The following is a 21,126-nucleotide window of genomic DNA, read 5'->3' as shown; positions in this document are numbered from 1 at the left end:
CCTAATTTTAATCTATAAAGCCAATAACTTTTCTTAACGAATTAGTGACCATGGTTTGAGTTAGCAATAACTTTTTTTATTTTTTAGACATAATAAATATTTATTTTTATTAAAATAAAAATATTTCATTTTCTATGATCACTTATGTTTATTTAAATTAGTTTTATTTTATTATATTAATAACATTTTATTTATTAACAACCTTTTAATATCAAATCATTTATCATGACTTGAGTCTATATACATTTAGGGACTTCTTTTATTAAAATAAAAATATTTTTACTTCAAATTTTTATTAAAAAATTCTCATTACAATATATTTTTAAATTTTTATCACTTATGTTTGTTTAAATTAAATTTTTTATTATATAATTAACATTGTTTGTTTGTCTTTTAATTTAATTACTATTTAGTAATTGTATTTCATATTTTATTTAAAAGAATATGTATCAAATATAATTTTATTTTCATTTAAAAATATATGTTTTCGATTTATAGAAATTAAATAATGAAAATCATTTATTAAGAATAAAAATAAAAAGTATTTTCATTATTTTCAGTTATTAAATAAAATAGTTAATAAGAATAAATAATACTAGATTTTCCCCACGGTGTGAAAGGAAAATTATATTTATAAAATATTTAACAGTCTTTGAATTAACATTTTTTAATAATTGAAGATATAAAGTATTTCATGAATAATTCTTCCTAAAGCTCAAATTCAATCCTTAATTTATCATTTGTTTTATTAATATTTATTAAAATTAGTTTATAAATAGTTTTAATAAGTATTTCAAAAATAATAATTTTAATGAGTGATTAAAATTAAAATTTAGTTATTTAATTGATGATAAGTTGATTCATAATACCAATTGATACATTATCTAAGGAGTAAAATAAAATAGTTTCGTTTCTATTTTGGTTAGTTTAAATTTTTTATTAATTTAGTCACTGTTATTAAAAAATTTGTTCAAAATAATCACTCAATCGTTTTTTTCATATGATTGAAGGTTTTTTACATAAATAGGTTGAAAAAAAAAATTACTGAAATAGGGTGTCAGAAAAAGTATTTACCAAAATGGGTTACTTTTTTCATTGGAGCCTATTAGATAGGCGCCAATGAATAAAATAATAATAATTTTTTTTTGAATAAAAAATCATATGCCCAAGCCCGGCCCGGCCCGACCCATTTTTAAATCATATGCCCAAGCCTGCCCTGCCCGCCCATTTTTAAATAAACACCAAAAAATTTTAAAATAAAAAATTTATTTTAAAAATAAAAATAAAATATATTTATTGTATTCGGCGAACCTCCTATATTTCAGGCGGGCCATCGGCCGGGCCGCCCACCATGGACGGTCTATGGCCAAGGCCTCATAAATTTAGGATTATGTTATAAATTTTGTGTTTGTAATTATTTAAAATTTAATTTATTAGTAATAAATTACTAAATTACTAATAAGTTACTAATAAATTTATAACATAATCTTAAATTACTAACAAATTAATTATAAAATAATTACAATATTCATACAAAAATTACAATATTACAATATATACCGACATTCAATATTCATACAAAATTATAATATTACAATATTCATACAAAATTACAATATTCATATAAAATTGCAATATTTTTGTTATTAATTATTAATTATAAATTATCTATATTTAGTATGAATATTGTAATTTTTTGTATGAATATTGTAATACTATAATTTTGTATGAATATTGCAATTTTTTGTATGAATATTATAATATTATAATTTTGTATGAATATTGTAATGTCGGTATATATTGTAATATTGTAATTTTTGTATGAATATTGTAATTATTTTATAATTAATTTGTTAGTAAATTAGGATTATGTTATAAATTTATTAGTAACTTATTAGTAATTTAGTAATTTATTACTAATAAATTAAATTTTAAATAATTACAAACACAAAATTTATAACATAATCCTAAATTTATGAGGCCTTCATTGGCGCCTAGACTGTCCATGGTGGGCCGGCCTAAAAATTTTCGGCCCGACTCTAGGCGGGGGCCCAAAATATGGGCCTGAAATTTTGTCCAGGCCCGGCCCGGGCAAAAATCATAGGCCCAAGCCCGGCCCGGCCCGACCCATTGGCGCCTCTCAGAATGGCACCACCATTGGCGCCTCCCAGGTAGGCACCACCATTGGCGCCTCCCAGATAGGCGCCAATACTATGTATTATAGGGGTTCTATACTAACCCGAAAAAGTATAAAATTATATTTTATTCAAAAAAAATTTTTATTATTATTTTATTCATTGGCGCCTATCTAATAAGCTCCAATGAAAAAAGTAACCCATTTTAGTAAATATTTTTTCTGACACCCTATTTCAATAATTTTTTTTTTCAACCTATTTATGTAAAAAACCCTATGATTGAAGATGCCACATCATCAGTTTTTCCACCTATTTCCACGTAATTAAAGGGTTAGAAATTTAAATAAATTTAAAACATGTTTTTGATTTAATTAGTTTATTTAGGAAACATAAAAGGAATTGCATCATTTCCCTGAAATCTCTACTAAAGATTAGATGATGATGACGACGACGACGGCCCTCCTTCTTCCTCTCCTCCATTATTTTCGTTCTCACCTGACATCTTTTCTAAAGATTTCCCTTTCGATTCAGGAACCAAGAAAGTGAAAAAGCCTAGTGCATTGATTACACCTAATACAATAAGTGAATTCTTGACTCCAATACCTGCAGGGTACCCTGCATCTGCCATGGCCTTATCCTTATTCTGCGCCAAATACAAGAACCCAAATGCACCAAGCTTTCCTGCGGCTGCTGTTATACCAGGGCAAGTGGACCTCAACCTTGCAGGGAAATCTCATCCGGTACCACAAATGTTGTGGCGTTGGGTCCGAAATTCGAGAAGAAGAAGGTTAATGAGTACATCACAACGAAACCGATTCGGCTGTCCTTATGAGTCTAGTGGTTGTAAGGGAAGGCCAGTGCAAGCACGAACATAGTCATGAACAAGAAGCCCATCAATTGGATGGCAAAACTTCCCATAATATGTAATATCAGTGAACCAGTAGCCTAGAATGGTGCTGCAAAGAGCAATCAGTGTTTGTGCCCTTGCAATTTTGTGAATTTCTTAGAACCAGCAGAAATAACTTCAAACCACGAAGTCGTTAATGCTGTTGGGCACCCACAATGACATGCTGGGATGGAATTTCATTCATGCACCTTCTCCTCTGGTCTAGGTTCTACGAGATTAAGAAACTCAAATTTGCAGAAAGAGTTGAACAAATTTATTTGGAAACAAACATTTTATGTTTCTTAAATAACCTAAATAAATGAAAAAAAAGTTTTAAATTTATTTAAATTCCTAACCCTTTAATTACGTGGAAAATTTGATGATGTGGCATGACCGGTCATCTTTTCGTTAGGACTAGACTGTTGAGCGACTATTTTGGGTAATTTTCCTCGGGACTAAATTGACAAAAACAAAATTGAAGTGATCAAATTCAGAACTACACTATTTCAGGGTTACTAATGAGCTAGTTTACCCATTATTTCAGTATAGAAATAGGGTGTGAGACGGCGAATGGGAGATCTATTTTGTTGAGGCATAACGCTAACAATTGCTGTTGAGAACAAACAAACGCAGAGTTGGGCTTCAATGGCGGTGAAATTCTTGATAGCGTCAATCTTAGTAATTGCAGCATCTCTTTGCTGGGTATCGTCGGCTGATTCGTCTGAAGCTGCTTTCGTCAAAAAGACCATCTCTGTCCACAAGATCGTCATCTTCTCAAAGTCCTATTGCCCGTACGATTTCTTCACATCAATTATGCTTTTTTAAATCAACCAAAGTGACAACAAATCAATTAATATGCTTTGTTTTTCTTCCCGATCTATACTGTTCTGATTTTTCTCTTAACTTTTTTTCTCATTGGTTTTTATTAATACTCATATTCGATACAATTTTCCTCTTTTCAAGTAATAATACACTGTTCATTGTTGTACTGAACAATTCCTATATATTTTGGGGACCGAGTTTGAAGTTTGGGCTAACAATTATTCTCCTTTGGTACTGTGCAGGTACTGTAGGAAGGCAAAATCTGTGTTCAAGGAGTTGAAAGAAGTTCCATTCGTTGTGGAGCTTGATGAGCGAGGTCTGTTGACAAATAAATTCCCATTTTTATATGCAGGCCAAATTACTGTTTAGCTACAAAGTTCGTTTTGGTTGTAAGATAAAAAAAAGTTGAAAATTGGTATAATAGCAAAGCCTTGTTTAAAATATATTAGCAGCTCCATATTGACTTATGGAATATCACTCCTTGGTTTTGAACTTATGGAACATCAGTCCTTAGTTTTGAACTTGAAATACTTTGTTAGCTTCATCTGAGATTTACAGTATCAGGTCCATATTTACATATGGAGCATTATTTCTCGGTTTTGAACTTGAAATACTTGAAGTTAAAATTGTTTACGAGCTTCAACTGAAATTTACAGTAGCTGCTCCATATTGACATATGGAACATCATTCCTCGGTTTTGAACTTGAAATACTTGAAGTTAAAAATAGTTTACTAGCTTCTACTGAAATTTACAGTAGCAGCTCCACATTGACATATGGAACATCATTCCTCGGTTTTGAATTTTGAAATACTTGAAGTTAAAATAGTTTACTAGCTTCAACAGAAATTTACAGTAGCAGCTCCATATTGACATATGGAGTATCAGTCCTCGGTTTTGAACTTGAAATACTTGAAGTTAAAATAGTTTGCTAGCTTCAACTGAAATTTATAGTAGCACCTCCATATTGGTATATGGAACATCATTCCTCGGTTTGGAACTTGAAATACTTGGAAGTTAAAATAGTTTCTTTTCTTTTTTATTTGACAGATGATGGATGGAATATTCAGGATGCCTTGAGTGAGATTGTTGGTAGGCGTACTGTACCACAGGTTTTCATTAATGGAAAACACATCGGAGGCTCAGACGGTAATTTCTTCCTTTCTTTACCTGCAAAATTAATCTTTCTATCTTCATGCAATTGAAATATGTTTGGAAGATAGTATTTGTAGAGGAATTACAAATTCCATTCCTAATTTCCAGATACTGTTGAAGCATATCAGAGTGGAAAATTGGCTAAGCTGTTGGGTATTGAGGTAGAGAACAAGGATGATCTCTGAGTCCATAAACAAAATTGAATGTTTGTTGCCAGAGTAAATTTTGATTTTATTGCTTTTAAGGTACTTCTTTATTTTACTTCAACTTTGAACTGTGAATCTTATGTTCCATAAAGCAACTTTCCGATGTCCTAAAAGCTTTCATACTTGAAATTCTGATGTTCCTGGTGATGCTTAAGTATTAGGTAAGAAAACTTTAAGACAGAACTTTTACTATTGTAATTGGGATTCTTACTTTTTCTTTCTTCACTGAGTACATGTGTTCATTAAAAAATATGATAGGAACTGTTTAAAAATTTTAGAAGTTGGATATATGACCATTTTGCAGGGTATCACTGGGTATCAATCCAATTAGATTGATCTTTAAGACATATAACAACACTAACCAGAGCTGGTCTTGGGGTTTTGAGATGATCTGCTGGGTTTTCTGTAGTGGGGAAACATGACAGGTTTCTTGTATTGGATTAATAGTGTTCTAAATACTTTTTCTATGAGCTTGAGTTGGATACAAAGATTAATGGCCCGGTTCATCAGAAATCGCTAGGTTCAACTTTACATATTTTATTGAATATTAAGAAATCGTAAAGAATCAGGAAAAACCGGAAATTGGAACTGGAAAAAATAAGGTAGAAAACCAATAAGACCAGGTTCATTTCAAACTTGCAGCTTATTTTTTACACTTAAACTTCGCAATTAGGTCTACTTTGTTACTTGTATTTTTTTTTTTGTCTACTTTAGTTTTTGAACTTGGCAACTAGATCTATTTTAGTCATTGAACTTGGATTCTGTCAATATTTGATCATGTGGCCATTGTTACTAGAATACGATCGGATCAAGACAAATTGAGAACTGATCGATATAACAATCCTAACAAAGGGGATTGAACTAATTGACTTAGAAACTACTAAAAATTGGTAAAACTAAAAAGTTGAGACAAAAATTGAAAGTTGAACATGTTGAACTAAATAATTTTTTTTTTGTTTTAAATTATTTTAGATTTTTATGATTTTTAATTATTTATTCAATTATTGTTGATCCGCGGTTGAACTAGTTGAATTGGAAACTATGGTCTGACCTATTCAACCACCGATCTGATTATTAAAATACTAAATGTGACATTCTAATATTGTACCACATCATTTCTTGAAAATTTATATCATAAAAATTTATATAATTTTAATTTTAAGTAATGATGTGGCACAATATTAAAATGTCGCATTTATATTTTTCAAGGAAGTTCTGTTTTACTTATTCTAAGTTGAACAAGAAGTCAATGTTTTACTGATATTGTATCGATTTGGAAGTCTTGTTTTACTTTTAGCTTTAGTAGTAAACTGGAAAAAATAAATTTTAGCTTTCATTTTGGTTGATACCAATCGTATGGGTGTGTTTTAATTTGTTTCAGTCTGTTCTAGTGCGTATCAATTCGTGCTGATTAGTGCAATATTTAATACTTTTAATATTTTATCTTAATTGTTTTTATTTTTATAGTTATGTCTAAAAATAAAATATAATCATAAGCAATAATTTTAAAATTAATATATTTACATGTATGTAATTGGCATGTATTTGTATATGAAAAATATTTGAATAATAATAATAGATCTAAAATGATACCAAAACAAAAAACATTACGTTAACTAGTACAATACTGATTATCTTGTTTTTACGAAATAAGAGCAATATGAGAGGATAGAAGAAGAAAGACAAATTACGAAAGGAAAAAGAGAGGAGTTTCAGAAGAAAACAAATCAGAGAACTATTTTTACTTTTTTAAAAAATTTGATATTTTTATATTTAAATGGACAGGTTAATAATTTATTTAAGATTCATTTGAATTGTAAAATGTAATTAAATATGAAAAGAAAATTGAAGTTACATGAAAGACGAAAATGGAAGTAAAGGATTTTGCACTTTTCTGTTGCGGGTGGGGGATGTTGCATGTGTATCGGAGAGTGTTGTGAATAAAATATAGGCATAAATCCCCTTATTCTATAAAAATTTATTTTAGTCATTTATTTAATATTTTTGGATTTTTTAGCTCTTAAATTTGTATTATTTGTTAAATCATTTTAAAATGGATGGAAAAGTTAATGTTTTTAACTTTGTTGGTATGGTATATCGTGAATTGCCATGTATATGTCACGTCAATAATTATTTTTAAAAAACATTAAAAATATTTAAAAATATATATTTTATGTTGTTTATATTTATTTAATAATTTTTTATTTAAAAATATTTTTTTATAAATTATTTAAATTAAAAAATTAATTGTTAATGTAGCATCCATGTGGCAATCCATATATATGTCACGCTAGTAAAGTTAACAAACATTAATTTTTTTCATTTATTTTGGGCGATTTGACATATAACACAAGTTTAAGTACTAAAAGGTAAAAAAATTAAATGGAGGACTAAATTGACTTTTTGTAAAATTAGAAGACCAAATAAGTTATTATGCCTAAATATTAAAAAGTGAAGAAAAATCAATAGAGTTTTTGTTTTAATGGGAACAGGTTGCAAAAATAATTTCTAAAAATTGCTTATTTTTGGAAAAATTAATTTTCTTTTGGTGTTTGGATAATTTTGTTTAAAATATTTTTGTTGTTTAGTAATTTCTTTAAAATCATTTTCTAAAATTTATTTTGTAATGTGATAATATTTTATAAAAATTAATATCATATATAAACTTAATAATCAATAATGTCTAATTAAAACTTAATTTAAATTACATATGTTACATAAATAAGAGTGGATAGGGATAAATAAAGCTAAGCATAAATTTAACAAATACTCATATTTATATAATTAAAATATTCATATTTTACACTGTAAAATATTTATTATTACATATTTAATATTAAAATATTAATATAAATATTCCTCAATAATACATCAAGAATATTATTTAGAATTTAAAATTATTTTTTTAAAATTTATTATTAAAATAAAATTGTAATATTAAATAATTTATTAAAATAATATAGTATATTAATTATATTAATAATTTATGATATGAAGAGATATGAATAATGAAATATGTATATTGTAGATAATATTGAACATTAAAATATTTTAAAAATTAAATGAAAATTTATTATTAATAAGTTAATTTTATATAAAAATTTTCATAAAAGAGTTCTTTTTCAAAATTGACTTATCATTTTCAAAATGGTAAGTCAATTTATAGGAAAATTAGCTCATTTTCTATTGACCAAGGTATTTCCTATGAAACAAACATAGGAAAATGTATAAAACATTTTTTATAAGTCATTTGCCGTGAACAAATGGACCCTAAATTCATACACAATTAAGCCCTTATCATTAATTAAAAAAATCAATGAAGCCCTTTCATTAACGATTTTCATCTTCACCCACACTGATCATTAAAATGAATTGATGAATTAATCAAATGGTTACATGTGACAACTTTTGATTTAATATTATATTTTCTCATAAAATTATTAAATTTATTAAAATATTAAATTTGATATAAACTTTTGAAAATTATAAAAAATCATAAAAGTTATAAATAATATAAAATTCATAATAAATTATATTTTTATAAAATTAATAAAACATATTCAAAATATTTAAAATTTTATAAAAACTTATAAATAATATAAAATTATAATCAATTAAGCCCTTTTGTTAACAGTTTTTATCTTCGACCATGTTGACCATTTGATGCAGTCGTAAACCAATTAAAAATCTAACTAAGACAATTGCATCTATCAATTAATAGTATAGCTATGGTGAGTAAAGATATCGTTCCCACAAAGATTAAAAGTACTAGTAATTACCATCTTTCTATTATTTAACTGACAAATTGGAGTGATTGATTAAAACTAAAATTAAGGGCACGTTTGGTTCGCTGTAATGGAATAGAGCTGTAATTGAATAGAGCTGTAATAGAATAAAGCTGTAATGGAATAGAACTGTAATAGTAATTCAATTGTTTGGTTGAATGGAATGGAATAGAACTGTAATAGTATTCTTGTGTTTGGTTGAATGGAATGATGTTGTAATAACATAAAGAAAAAAACTAAAATGACTAGAATACCCTTAGCAAAAAAAATTTTAGGAAGATGATTATTGTTATTAAATTTTAATAAGGTTATTAATATAAATAATTTAATATAAATAATAAATAATTTAACCATATATTAACAATTATTATTAAATATAATTTAATAAAATAATATATAATTTAATAAAATTCTTAATATAATTATTATTATATGAATTAAAAATCATAATATATAATACTATAAAATAATATATAATTTAATAAAAATTTCTTAAATATATGTTTATGTTTTTATGAAAATGATATTGAGCTTAGCATATGGTCTTTGCATGCCAATGTAACTAAGCTCATTTGAAACCATGTAAGAATCCTCGTTTTGTTATAATCCATATGGTATTTTGAGATGCATGTCTTATTGTCTTTTCAAAGCTATTTATTAAGACCATATTCTTCTTTCTAAACTCTTATCGAAATTTCCCCGTCAATTGTTTGTCCATCTAATTTCCAAAACATTGAAAACCAACTATTATCATAAACAACCAAGCAAATTAAATGCAACTTTTGTTTAATTTTTGAATATAGGAGAGATTTCACGTACAGTATCTTTCTCGTTGAATGAATGCAAATGATTCACTATGAATGTTTCATTCATAAGATCTCCCCTGCTGTAACTTCTTCCTAGATAAAGATTGAAAAACAATAGCAAACAAATAATTGGGGAGCATGCCTCTAAAAGGATTTTTTTTCATTAATTTTATAAATGTAAATTGAGAAAAACAACTCCAGAAATTATTATATGTTGTAAATGATTCTGCACTTATAAGCTAAACAAAGGAGCTTGATGATATCCCAATACACAGGTTGATACAAACTTGATAGCAATCTTCCATCAAAAGTGTACGGATGAAGATAAGAGATGGTGACATTTGGTAAGATAAAGGTTCCGGATGACTTATTGCCCCAAAAGCGCAACACGATCCTTCATCAGATTGCCTGTGCAGTTGATGTCAAAGAGTTCGCATCGTATAGGCATCTTCATCTCATAAAAGGGGTTCTTCAAAACATAATCTGTGTAGAGCTCATAAACAACTTTCAAAAGAGCCTCCATGTGCTGTGTCCCAGGTTCGCAAACTACAAAGAACTTTGTCCCTGCAAATCATAACATGCATATTTGCAAAATCAACAGTGTAGAGAACATAATGCCTAGTTGTCTACAAAATCATGGTGTCAAAAAACATGCACATGAGACTACCTCCCAAACAACCCATGTCTGGAAAATGCCATTCCATGTCAAATGCAAGAACAAGAGATTTATTCAACACAAATTGTCAGGACTAACAAGGAGAAATAAGTAAACCACCCTTCAAGTTTGTCAATTTTCTGATAATATGGTCTCAAGTGTTATACTTATCATTAATGGCACAATTGGACTAACAAATATTTTGATACTATCATCCTATCTTCAAGTTGAAGCATAAAAAACTGCTCGACAAGCATTAAATACAAAGTTTTCACTGCCAACAGTTCTCGTCTCGTAGTTTCAGGCTTCGAGAAAATGTAAAAACAAGCATTGCCAACTGTGTCCATAACAAATTATTCAAGCTTCCTATATTTATATAAAAATAAATTTCTAGAAAGTTTCATTTTCTATTCATCATCTTACATGATATGAACTCCCAATATTCGTATTTTAAGCAGGAAAAGGGCAAGATTAATTTCCTTAATCGAATCAACGAACATCCAAACGATGGCTGACCAATCCTAGTCTACAACTTTCAGTCAACCGAGTGGGAAAATCAGATCTGCAAATCAGTTTTCTCCAATTCTACTTTCACACTTCAAATTTCCCCAGTATTCAAAATAGTACAATTGATATTTTTAAACAAAAAATTACCGGTAAGAGATTGAAAACAATAGAGATCAAATGTATCAGCTTCAAGTAACTCAATTTCAGAACAACCAATGGTAGGCGATAGCTATTGTGAGATAGCGTGCATCGAATGCCATAGACTAGCCACTCTCAAGCTATCATTCGTATCTATGAGCCCTTTAGTTCCATAATCTTTTAGAAAAAGAAAAACTTTACCAAATATTCTCGAGAAACAAACAGAAAAGGGTTTCAAAGAAATGGATAAAGCAACCAAAATTGTAAATAAGAATACACCATAAAACAACCAAATTGATAAGAATTCAGAAAATAATAAATTAAAAGAACATATATATTAGGGTATAAGGGAAAGGGAGAGAATATTTGAAGGGAGAAAACTTACATATAGGTGAAAAAAAGAAAAAAAAAAGAAAGAAAGAAAGGATTCTCACCTTTCTGTTGAGAAGGAAAAAGAAAAAGATGAAATCAAAATCAAAGGGGTTATTGGAGGTGGATTTGGAGATAACTGGAACAGAGCGATGGCATACACACTATACTTAGCCCAAGCTTTTTCCCGTATATCTTCCTTTTACTGTAAATAAGAAGGTTCAACTAGAAGGAAGATGAAATGGCGAATGGATGCTTGATTTGTCGTCAGTTAAGAAGAAATCTGGTGAGGGTAATGTCGAGGAAGAAATCTGGTGAAAGTGAAAACGATGAAGAAGAAATCTGGTGAAAGAGAATATATGAGTTGGGGATTTCAGATTGTGAGAAAGAGAGGAGAATGGTGAGGGTAAAATTGAAACATTTCTCTAATTTGCTATTCCACCCATTACTTGAATCACCATTCAGTAGGGGGAGGACAGAATGATGGATTTTCACGCTGAATAATCCCGTAACGAATATGGTTGTAATAATTATTCCATCCAACCAAACGTTGGTTTGGTGGTGGGGCCACCGAATTGGGGGGAATGCATTCCTATTCCCCCGAACCAAACATGCTATAACTAAATTAATTAACTAAAGAACATAGAAAATAACAAATCGGGGAAATAATCGATTAACAACCAAGAAGCGAGACAATTCTCAGAAAAGAATCCACCTAGACTTCATCTGTCATTATCAATCTAAATTACACAATTTCTTCACTTCGTATCTTGATCCGTAAAAATCCCTAAATTATGCTAATATCTCTTTTGATAGTAAGAGCAACTGACTCTAGGTTGATTAATTGAAAATTTTTTCTAATTAAAACCCCTATTATCGCATTAACTCGATCTATGGATCTCCTATTAGATTTGACTTTAATTCGGTAGATTTATGTCGTCTTATTTTTAGAATTGCATGCAACTCCACTCAATTATTCTAGATCTACTCTTAAATAGGGACTTTTCCTCCTCTGATTTAAGCACATCAAACGTGGATTAATAGTTTAAAATTATTAAACTAAGAATTAAGCATATATAATTGAGAACAAGATCCAAGTATTTATTGCGTAAAAATAGAAATCAAATAACAAATTCCATCCTAGAGTTCATCTCCCTAGGTATTTGGAAAATTAGTTCATAATCGCAAATAAAAACATCTAAAAGGCATTATAACCACAAGAAACAAAGAAACTTATAATAAACTTCAAAGGAATCAAGAGGAGATATTCAATCTTGATGGAAATTTGCTTCAGATTCAGCTTTAATGGTGTTTTTCGAGTCATTTTATTGAGTATTCTCTGACGGCTCTCTCCTATCTTCTTCTTTTTTTCATATATAGGTCTTAGAATGCTCGAAAAACCTAAAAATTGTCTTTTTTCGCATGTTCAGAGTGCGATTTGCGGAATCCACACAGTCTGACACATGGCCGTGTGGTAGCCAGTGTGGCTCACATGGTTGTGTGTCTAGCCCGTGTGGAATGGCCTAGCCCTTATGGCTCTTGAAACTTGCTCCGATTTTTTAATTTTCACTCGTTTTTCGCTCTTTTTGCTCCCGAATGCTCTTCTAAGTATAGAAACATGAATTTAAAGGATTAGGAGCATAAAATTCACCATTTTAAATCGAATAATCATCCAAAAACGCATTAAGAATGAGGCTAAAACATGTTACTTTTGACATTTATCACCATTAAATTCAATTGACAAACTAATTAGATGATGATACGTGATAGATCCCGATTTAATATTATATTTTCTCATAAAATTATTAAAATTGATATATACTTATAAAAATTATAAAAAATTTATATAAACTTACAAAATTATAAAAAATTATAATTTCTTTATGAATTACTAAAACAAATTCAAAATATTTAAAATTTTATCAAAATATAAAAATTCATAAAAACTTATAAGCAATATAAAAATTCTAATAAATTATAAAAATATAAAAATATATAAAAAGTCATTTAAACCGTTAAAATTATAATGAACACATGGTATCAAACCAAATGTTGAGTAATGGGAATCCTCATATCATTAGGATAATTTTTTTGAATAAAATGTTCTCGATCTCCTATAAATAAAACGATAATTGTGAGACCTCCATTTTATTGATAAATTATTATATTGTTTTTAAATTTTATCTCCAATTTTGAAGCATAGTGCAATAGTTTGGACGTTGAAAAGTTGAAAATTGTTTGTTAAGTATTGTTTAACATAAAGTAATTTTAGTTTAGTTAGATACTATTAAATCAAAACTTCATTATCATGTCATAATGAAATATTCTAGCTAAGGTTTTTAAAATCGGACCGTGTTCGAATCGATCAGGCTACTTGTTCGTCGATTCGATTAAAGAAATCATTAAAATTTTAAAAATATTAAAAAAATAAAATTTTGGTTCAATTTCCTGTTCAATCCATCTATATCAATTTTTGAGTCAATTGATTTAGTGACTTTCTTTGGACCAGTACCCTTTTCAATTCTTAATCCAACTAATCTGACCGACCGATATAGTCTAGTATATCATTGGTTTAGACAACTATTCCCATTATCCAATGGTTAGTATAACGTCACATGTTCATTTTGATTTTAAGGGTTTAATTTCCAAAATGAGAAACTAATAAATAAATTATGATTTTTATTTATTTTATAATTTTATTAAAAATTATATATTTAATTTATTAGGACTTATTATGATTTTTATAATTTTTAAATATTGATAATTTATTAGAAATTTTATTAGTTTTTATAATATGTTTTATAATTTTTTATAAGTTGGATAAATTTATAAAAGGTTATAAATATTTTAATATGTTTTTATTATTTTTAGGATTTATTATAATATTTATAAATCTTTATGAATTTTTATGAATTTTATCAGTTTATATAAATTTTAATATATGATAAAATTAAATGAAAAGTTGTTATGTGCAGGGACAAAGTTAGAAATTCTTTTAGGAGACAAAATTAAATTGTAATTTTTACAGTAATAAAATATAATTTCATTATTTAATAGCTTATATTTTATAAATTTTGAAGATTAAATCAAATTTTTATTATTTTTAGGAGTCAAAATATAATATTATCTTTATTAATTTTAAATTTTAAAATTTTTTCATTTTAAAAGTGTGGCGGGCCTACTAACCCCTAGCTACTCCCCTAATTATGTGTCATGTGAGTTGATTTTAACAGTGGCTTAGAGTAGCCAAGAGTGTTATCCCTGGTATCCTAGTGAAAACAGTGGCTGCTGCTGCTTGGGATGACGGAAATTGGTGGCAACGACGGGTTTGGGGGAGATGAGGTCTCCCTATTGGCAGAGGAACTTATTCAGCTATCGGTCAAAAGCTCGATGGTGGAACCAAACGACAAACCAACTCTAATCTGCACTATTTGGACAAAGAAATCCTACAATCCGGATAGCCTCAAGGCGCAGATGAAAAGTATCTGGAAAATAAAGAAAAAGTTTGAGATCCAATCGGTAGGGCAAAACCTTTTTTTGATTGTGTTTGAATTGGACGAAGATTTAGAAACTGTTATGGAAGGTCAACCACGGTTGTTCAGGAAAAACTTAGTTATCTTTGATCGATTGACTAAACCGATAGAAAGAGATCAAATCAGGCTTGTTTCATCCCCGTTTTGGATCAATATTGGGCCATGCTTACCAGAATTTGATAAAAAAGACCTCTTGCATGCTATAGGGGTCACTTTTGGAGGCGTTCTCAGATCTGAAGTTAATGGTGAGTTCTATCGCCTTAGAATTAAATTAAATGTACAGAAACCCCTTTATAGGGGTAGATTTGTCTCAATAGGCAATGATAATAGAGTTTGGATCCCTTTCAAGTATGAAAAATTACCGACATTCTGTTTTGGTTGTGAAAGATTGGGGCATGGTCTCCAAGAATGCACAGTAATAAAACCTGCAGAAAAAAATAGAATTAGAGAAGATCTACCTTTCTCTTTAGCATTAAAAGTAGAATTAAATTTGGTTAGAAGGGAGAGTTTAAAGTTTAATGCTCTATCAAAAAAACTACAACCACAATGTTTGTATACAGGAAGTATCAAGGAGAACTAGGAAACGTACTTACATTGTGAAAAAAGCAGCGATATGATTCAAGGAGTACAAGAGGATTCTTGGTTGACAGCAACAGGAACAGGGATAAAGATGCAAAAAGAAGGAGAAATCGATGAAAACAAGACAGAGAGAAGCAAAACAGACGAAGATATACTGAAACTAGTTAGAAAATCCAGATGGAAAATAATTGAACCAGCGGGAGTGATGAAATATTATGGAGCAGAAAGTAAATTGCAGAAAAGGACATTGACAGAGATTGAATATGATGATTACGGTACAGAAGAGACTCGAGAAGATGCAACAAAAAGAATGAGATATGGTGGAGAGGATTTAATAAATGAGGTTGAAACAAATTTGTCAGTAGACAACCCCAACCAAAATAGATCGGCGGCTACCAAAAGGCAAGCCGACCGGACGCAATGAAAATTATATGCTGGAATGTCCGTGGATTGGGGAGTCCACGGGTAGTGCGAAGGCCTCAGTTTTTACTGAAGCAAAATAACCCATAAATGGTCTTCTTCATAGAGACTAAAGTTAATGAAAGACGTATGGAGAAAATTAGGAGGAGGTTTGGTTTTATGAATGGGTTTGATGTAGGAGTAGTAGGTACGCGAGGAGGGATCTGCCTAGCATGGAAAGAGGAGATTCAGGTTAGTCTAAAAACTTTCTCAACGAGTCATATTGATGTGTTGATCAAAGAAGAAGGTGTTAGTAAATAACAGAGATTCACAGAGTTTTACTTTTATGGGTCACCTTATATACCCAATAAAAATGCCTCATGGAATTTACTAAGAATTTTGGGCCAGGAACAAGATCACCATTGGCTAGTGAGTGGAGATTTTAATGAAATAATGTACTCTTTTGAAAAAAGGGGAGGCCAGCCAAGGGAGGAGAAAAGGATGGCAGCATTCCGTGAAGTCTTAAAAGAATGCCAACTTATAGATGTGGGCTATACGGGAGCATGGTATACATGGGATAGAGGAAATCTACCGAAAATAAATATTAGAGAAAGACTGGATAGGGGTGTTGCAAATGAAAAATGGATGAAACTCTTTCCAATAGGCAATATACATCATTTAACGTCTTCACTTTCAGATCATTGCCCCTTTTTTTTATCAGCACAACTAATGAAAACAGTTTCAAGGGAAACCCAAGATTTAAATTTGAAGCATGGTGGACCACAGAGGAGTCGATTGAAGAGGAGATTAAGAAATCATCGAAGTCCTCAAATGGATCTATTTTTAAAAAGATTGAAAGACTACAGATGAGTCTGTCAATATGGGCAAAATCGATAAAGAAGGTACGAAAGGGGTTGACGAACAAGCTCACAAAGGAGTTAGAAAATTTAATGGAGAAAGAAAGAGATGATGATATAATGGCACAGATAATTGATACGAGAATTCATCTGAATATGGAGATTGAAAAAGATAAAATGTATTGGGAACAAAGAGCACAGGCCAATTGGCTTCAGCTAAGGGATAAGAATACGTCATTTTTCCACAAATATGCCTCAATGCAAAAACGAATCAACACAATAAACAGGCAGGACACAGATGATGGAAATGAAATTTTTGAGGAACCAGAATTAAATGAGACTACTACAAAGTACTTCCAGAATTTATTTTCGTCTAATGGAATAGGGAATCTATCCCATCTTTTAACAGGTCTTAACAATAGCATTTCTTCAGACATCAACATAACCCTATTGGCAAAATATACGGCAGAAGAGATCTTTATTGCAGTAAAAGGAATGGGGCCCACTAAAGCACCAGGCTACGATGGCTTTCCGGTACTATTTTTTCAAAAATATTGGCACATTGTGGGTAAAGATATTGAAACTTTTTGCTTGGAAGTTTTGAATGACGGCAAGGATTTCGAAGCTTTAAACCTAACAGGGATAGTACTTATTCCAAAGATCTCTAACCCCACAAATCTTGTTAACTTCAGACCCATTAGTCTATGCACAGTTATATACAAAATTGTAGCCAAAACTATTGCTAATCATCTTTAGAAATTTATTGGAAGGTGTATTGACAATGCTCAAAGTGCGTTCGTTCCGAGAAGGCTAATATCCGACAATGTGTTGATAGCCTATGAAATTCTACATACACTAGGCCAAAAACAAACGGGGAAAAAAGGATTCATGGCAGTGAAGCTAGACATGAGTAAAGCTTACGATAGAGTTGAGTGGGCATTATTGAAGGAAGTAATGCTTCGTATGGGTTTTGCAAAGGAATGGGTGTCACTAATTCTGAGATGTATTTCTACAGTCTCTTACGTAGTAACCATCAATGGGAGGAGAGGCAATGTTTTCAAACCTACTAGAGGACTCCGACAAGGTAACCCACTTAGTCCTTTGCTTTTTCTGATTTGTAGTGAGGGACTTTCATCCTTGCTCAGGATAGCAACAAAAGAGGGTTTGATAAAAGGAGTTAAGGCTAGTAGAAAGGGCCCGGCGATTTCACATTTACTATTTACAGATGATTGTATTTTGTTTAGTGAAGCTACAAAGGGTAGAACAAAGATTTTAAAATATATTTTGAGGGAATATGAGATTTGCTCCGGTCAATGCGTGAATTTTAATAAATCCATGATTTTCTTTAGCTCTAATACAGTAGAAGGGGACAAAGAAGACATCTCGACTGAAATGGGAATAAGGCGCTCGACAAATATGGAGAAATATCTAGGACTCCCTAATGTGGTAGGAAGGTAAAAGAAGGAATCTTTTCAGAACCTCAAGGATAGGATTAAGCAGAGGATCGAAAATTGGAGTACACGATTTCTATCTCAAGGGGGAAAAGAGGTTTTCATAAAATCAGTACTTCAAGCAATACCAACTTATGCTATGACATGCTTTATTCTACCAAAATCACTATGTGGGGAGTTTGAAAATATTTTTGCTAGATTCTGGTGGCAAAAAGGTAAAGGAAAGAAAGGAATTCACCGATGCCAATGGAAAGCTATGTGCAGTTCTAAAGAGGAGGGGGTATGGGTTTTAGGAATACGGCTCAATTTAATATATCATTATTAGCTAAACAAGGATGGAGGATTATTAATAACCAGGATGCTCTCGTTATGCAAATATTTAAAGCCAAATATTTCCTAAATGACCATTTTTTAAATTCCCGTTTGGGAAATTCTTGCTCCTATGTGTGGAGAAGTATTTGGGCAGTTAAAGCTATATTGGCAAAAGGACTATGCTGGAGGGTTGGTATGGGTACTAATATATCCATTAATGATGATGCTTGGATTCCAGATACAGTTAATTTTAGATTATCAACAGCGACCAATTCTATGCATGATTTTAAAGTAAATGAGTTAATTGATAGTAATAATAGACTTTGGAAGAGGGAGCTGATAAATAGTACCTTCACAGAAGAAGACGCTGCAAGAATCCTTTGAATCCCCTTGGCACGAACACCTTATGAGGACTTCCTCATTTGGGGAGGTGAATTGTCGGGTGAATTCACGGTCCGAAGTGCCTATAAACTATTACAGAGTTCAGATGAAAATCATAGAGCTTATGCTTTACAATCTATCTACAGAAAATTCTACAAAAAACTTTGGAGCCTGAATCTACCAAAAAAAAATAAAGATTACAATCTGGAGGCTATCATGGAATTATTTGCCTACAAAGGTGAATATGCAGTACAGGAAGTTATCAGTCAACACAAGTTTCCCCCGATGTGGAGAAAGAGCTGAGACAATAGACCATTTATTCCGAGAATGCCCTGTTACAGTAGAAGTATTGACAACACTATTGTCGAAACCACTTTTAAATTTTGAAAAAATGGGGATCGACTTTGAAAATAAGATGGGAGTCGCTACCAATCTTTTATTAAGGTGTGACCGGTTCACCATTTAAAAATAAATTTTAGGTTTGAGAGATTTGAGAAAACAGGTTCGGGAGTCAGTTACGCGCGAGGAAGGGTTAGCACCCTCGTGACGCCCAAAATTGGTACCGAATTGATTGTTTAATGTCTTAATGTCAAAATTTTGAAAAGATTTTAAAATACGATCCTTTTAACTTGAATAAATTGAATAATAAAACACTCATATTTCAAAGAAATAAAAAGTCACACCCAGTGAGTTAGGGCGCAACATTTTTAATCTTCAAAATTAAGTTTATCTTTTAACTTTTAAAACCCATGCATTTGAGAAGGATATTTGATTATTTGGGTCAAATGAGAAAATCAAAACCCAGTAAGTTAGGGTTTAATTTCACAAAATTCCTAAATATCGAATATTGCCTTTATTCTCATTTGTTAGAAAAATCCTCATCTCGAGAAAATGATATGACATATCCAATGCGTTAGGACACCGCGCATCGAATTCTCGAGAATGAGCTTTTTATTTATGTTTTTTTAATTAAAGAGCGTTTTCGACCATTTAGATTCAACGAAGAAAATCGGAACCCAATACGTTAGGGCTCAATCCTCTCGAATCTAAACATGAAATTTCACTTATTCAAAAGTCATAATTTAAAAGGATATTTTGCTATTTAAGTTAAACGAGAAATCGATACCCCGTAAGTTAGGGTACGATTTTCTCGAATTGCCAAAACGCAAAATATGGCCTTGTTTTCGAAATTTTATTCTTGAATAGTTGCGAGTATAACACTTAAAGGCATACATTTATTTTGTTTGGGAATAAAATAACGTGGATTATATCAAACAAAAATCGTTGGCACATCCACGATGCAATGACATGAAATAAAATATAGTAGCATGCATGGAACAACAATATACGAATACAATATTTATGCAAGTGGATGCCAATGATATGTAAGCGAATAAGCGAACTAAAGTGCACACAATAGCAATAGTCTCACAATATTCATCATCCAAATACAATCATTGATAAATAAAGACCCATTAATTAGACAACAATTTGGGGTAAATAATAAGGATTTAAAATGAATAATGCAAGATATTCAAAATTAACGATGCACAATTTAACATAACTAGAACATATAATAGATTACAATAAACACTTTCAAACAATTTAAACAAACGTTGCACAAGACAATTTAAAGGAAATGATCTGAAATCTAAAGAAATAACACATGTAAAACATTTAATAAAATAGCGTGAAAGCAATTTAAATAGGTAATATATGAAATAACTTAATGTAGATAATATCAAACATTTTAATATGAACAATAAAATGAAATGAAATAAATAAAATATAAATTGATAAAAAGGGAATCATAAATATAAAAATTTAAATGAAGTAAAATTTATAAAAGCGTTAAATTAAAATCTGAATAAAATTTGAGGGTTTAAAATTGCAAATAAAGTGAAAAGCAGCTCGGGACTGAAATGAAACGCGCGCCATGATCGAGGGACCGATCTCGCAATATTTCCAAGCCCCAAAACGCGACGTTCAGCGTGAATTAAAGTGAAATCCCAATTAAATCACTGGGCCAAAATGAAAAAAACAAAAGAACCGAATTGAAACCGGTGACAAAGCGGAAGGACCCGCAGTGCAAATATCCCATTAGACCCAAAGCGTGCGAATCCTTCCCTCGGGTCGGGTCACCGCGCGGGTC

General features: G+C 30.4%; 1 protein-coding gene and 1 pseudogene across 1 annotated transcript; one reads left to right on the top strand and one right to left on the bottom strand.

Annotated features, from left to right (window-relative positions):
• Positions 1-2,559: 2,559 nt before the first annotated feature.
• LOC128043003 (inorganic phosphate transporter 1-4-like) lies at positions 2,560-3,557 on the bottom strand (annotated as a pseudogene).
• Positions 3,558-3,567: 10 nt separating this feature from the next.
• On the top strand, positions 3,568-5,427 carry LOC105790909 (glutaredoxin-C4). Its single transcript, XM_012618716.2, has 4 exons — positions 3,568-3,812; positions 4,086-4,159; positions 4,892-4,990; positions 5,105-5,427. The coding sequence occupies exons 1-4, from the start codon at positions 3,667-3,669 to the stop codon at positions 5,179-5,181; spliced, it is 396 nt and encodes a 131-aa protein (XP_012474170.1). The 5' UTR covers positions 3,568-3,666; the 3' UTR covers positions 5,182-5,427.
• The last annotated feature ends 15,699 nt before the right edge of the window (positions 5,428-21,126 follow it).

Source organism: Gossypium raimondii, chromosome 8, assembly GCF_025698545.1.
Source record: "Gossypium raimondii isolate GPD5lz chromosome 8, ASM2569854v1, whole genome shotgun sequence".
NCBI lineage: Eukaryota > Viridiplantae > Streptophyta > Magnoliopsida > Malvales > Malvaceae > Gossypium > Gossypium raimondii.
Note: the sequence above shows the minus strand (reverse complement) of the source record. Positions and strands in the feature narration are given on the sequence as shown.

Excerpts from the sequence above, each read along its gene's own strand:
- LOC105790909 (XM_012618716.2), top strand. The coding sequence starts at position 3,667 with ATGGCGGTGAAATTCTTGATAGCGTCAATCTTAGTAATTGCAGCATCT. Across the intron at positions 4,160-4,891 it reads TGTGGAGCTTGATGAGCGAG|ATGATGGATGGAATATTCAG; the intron begins GTCTGTTGACAA and ends TTTATTTGACAG. Across the intron at positions 4,991-5,104 it reads ACACATCGGAGGCTCAGACG|ATACTGTTGAAGCATATCAG; the intron begins GTAATTTCTTCC and ends CCTAATTTCCAG.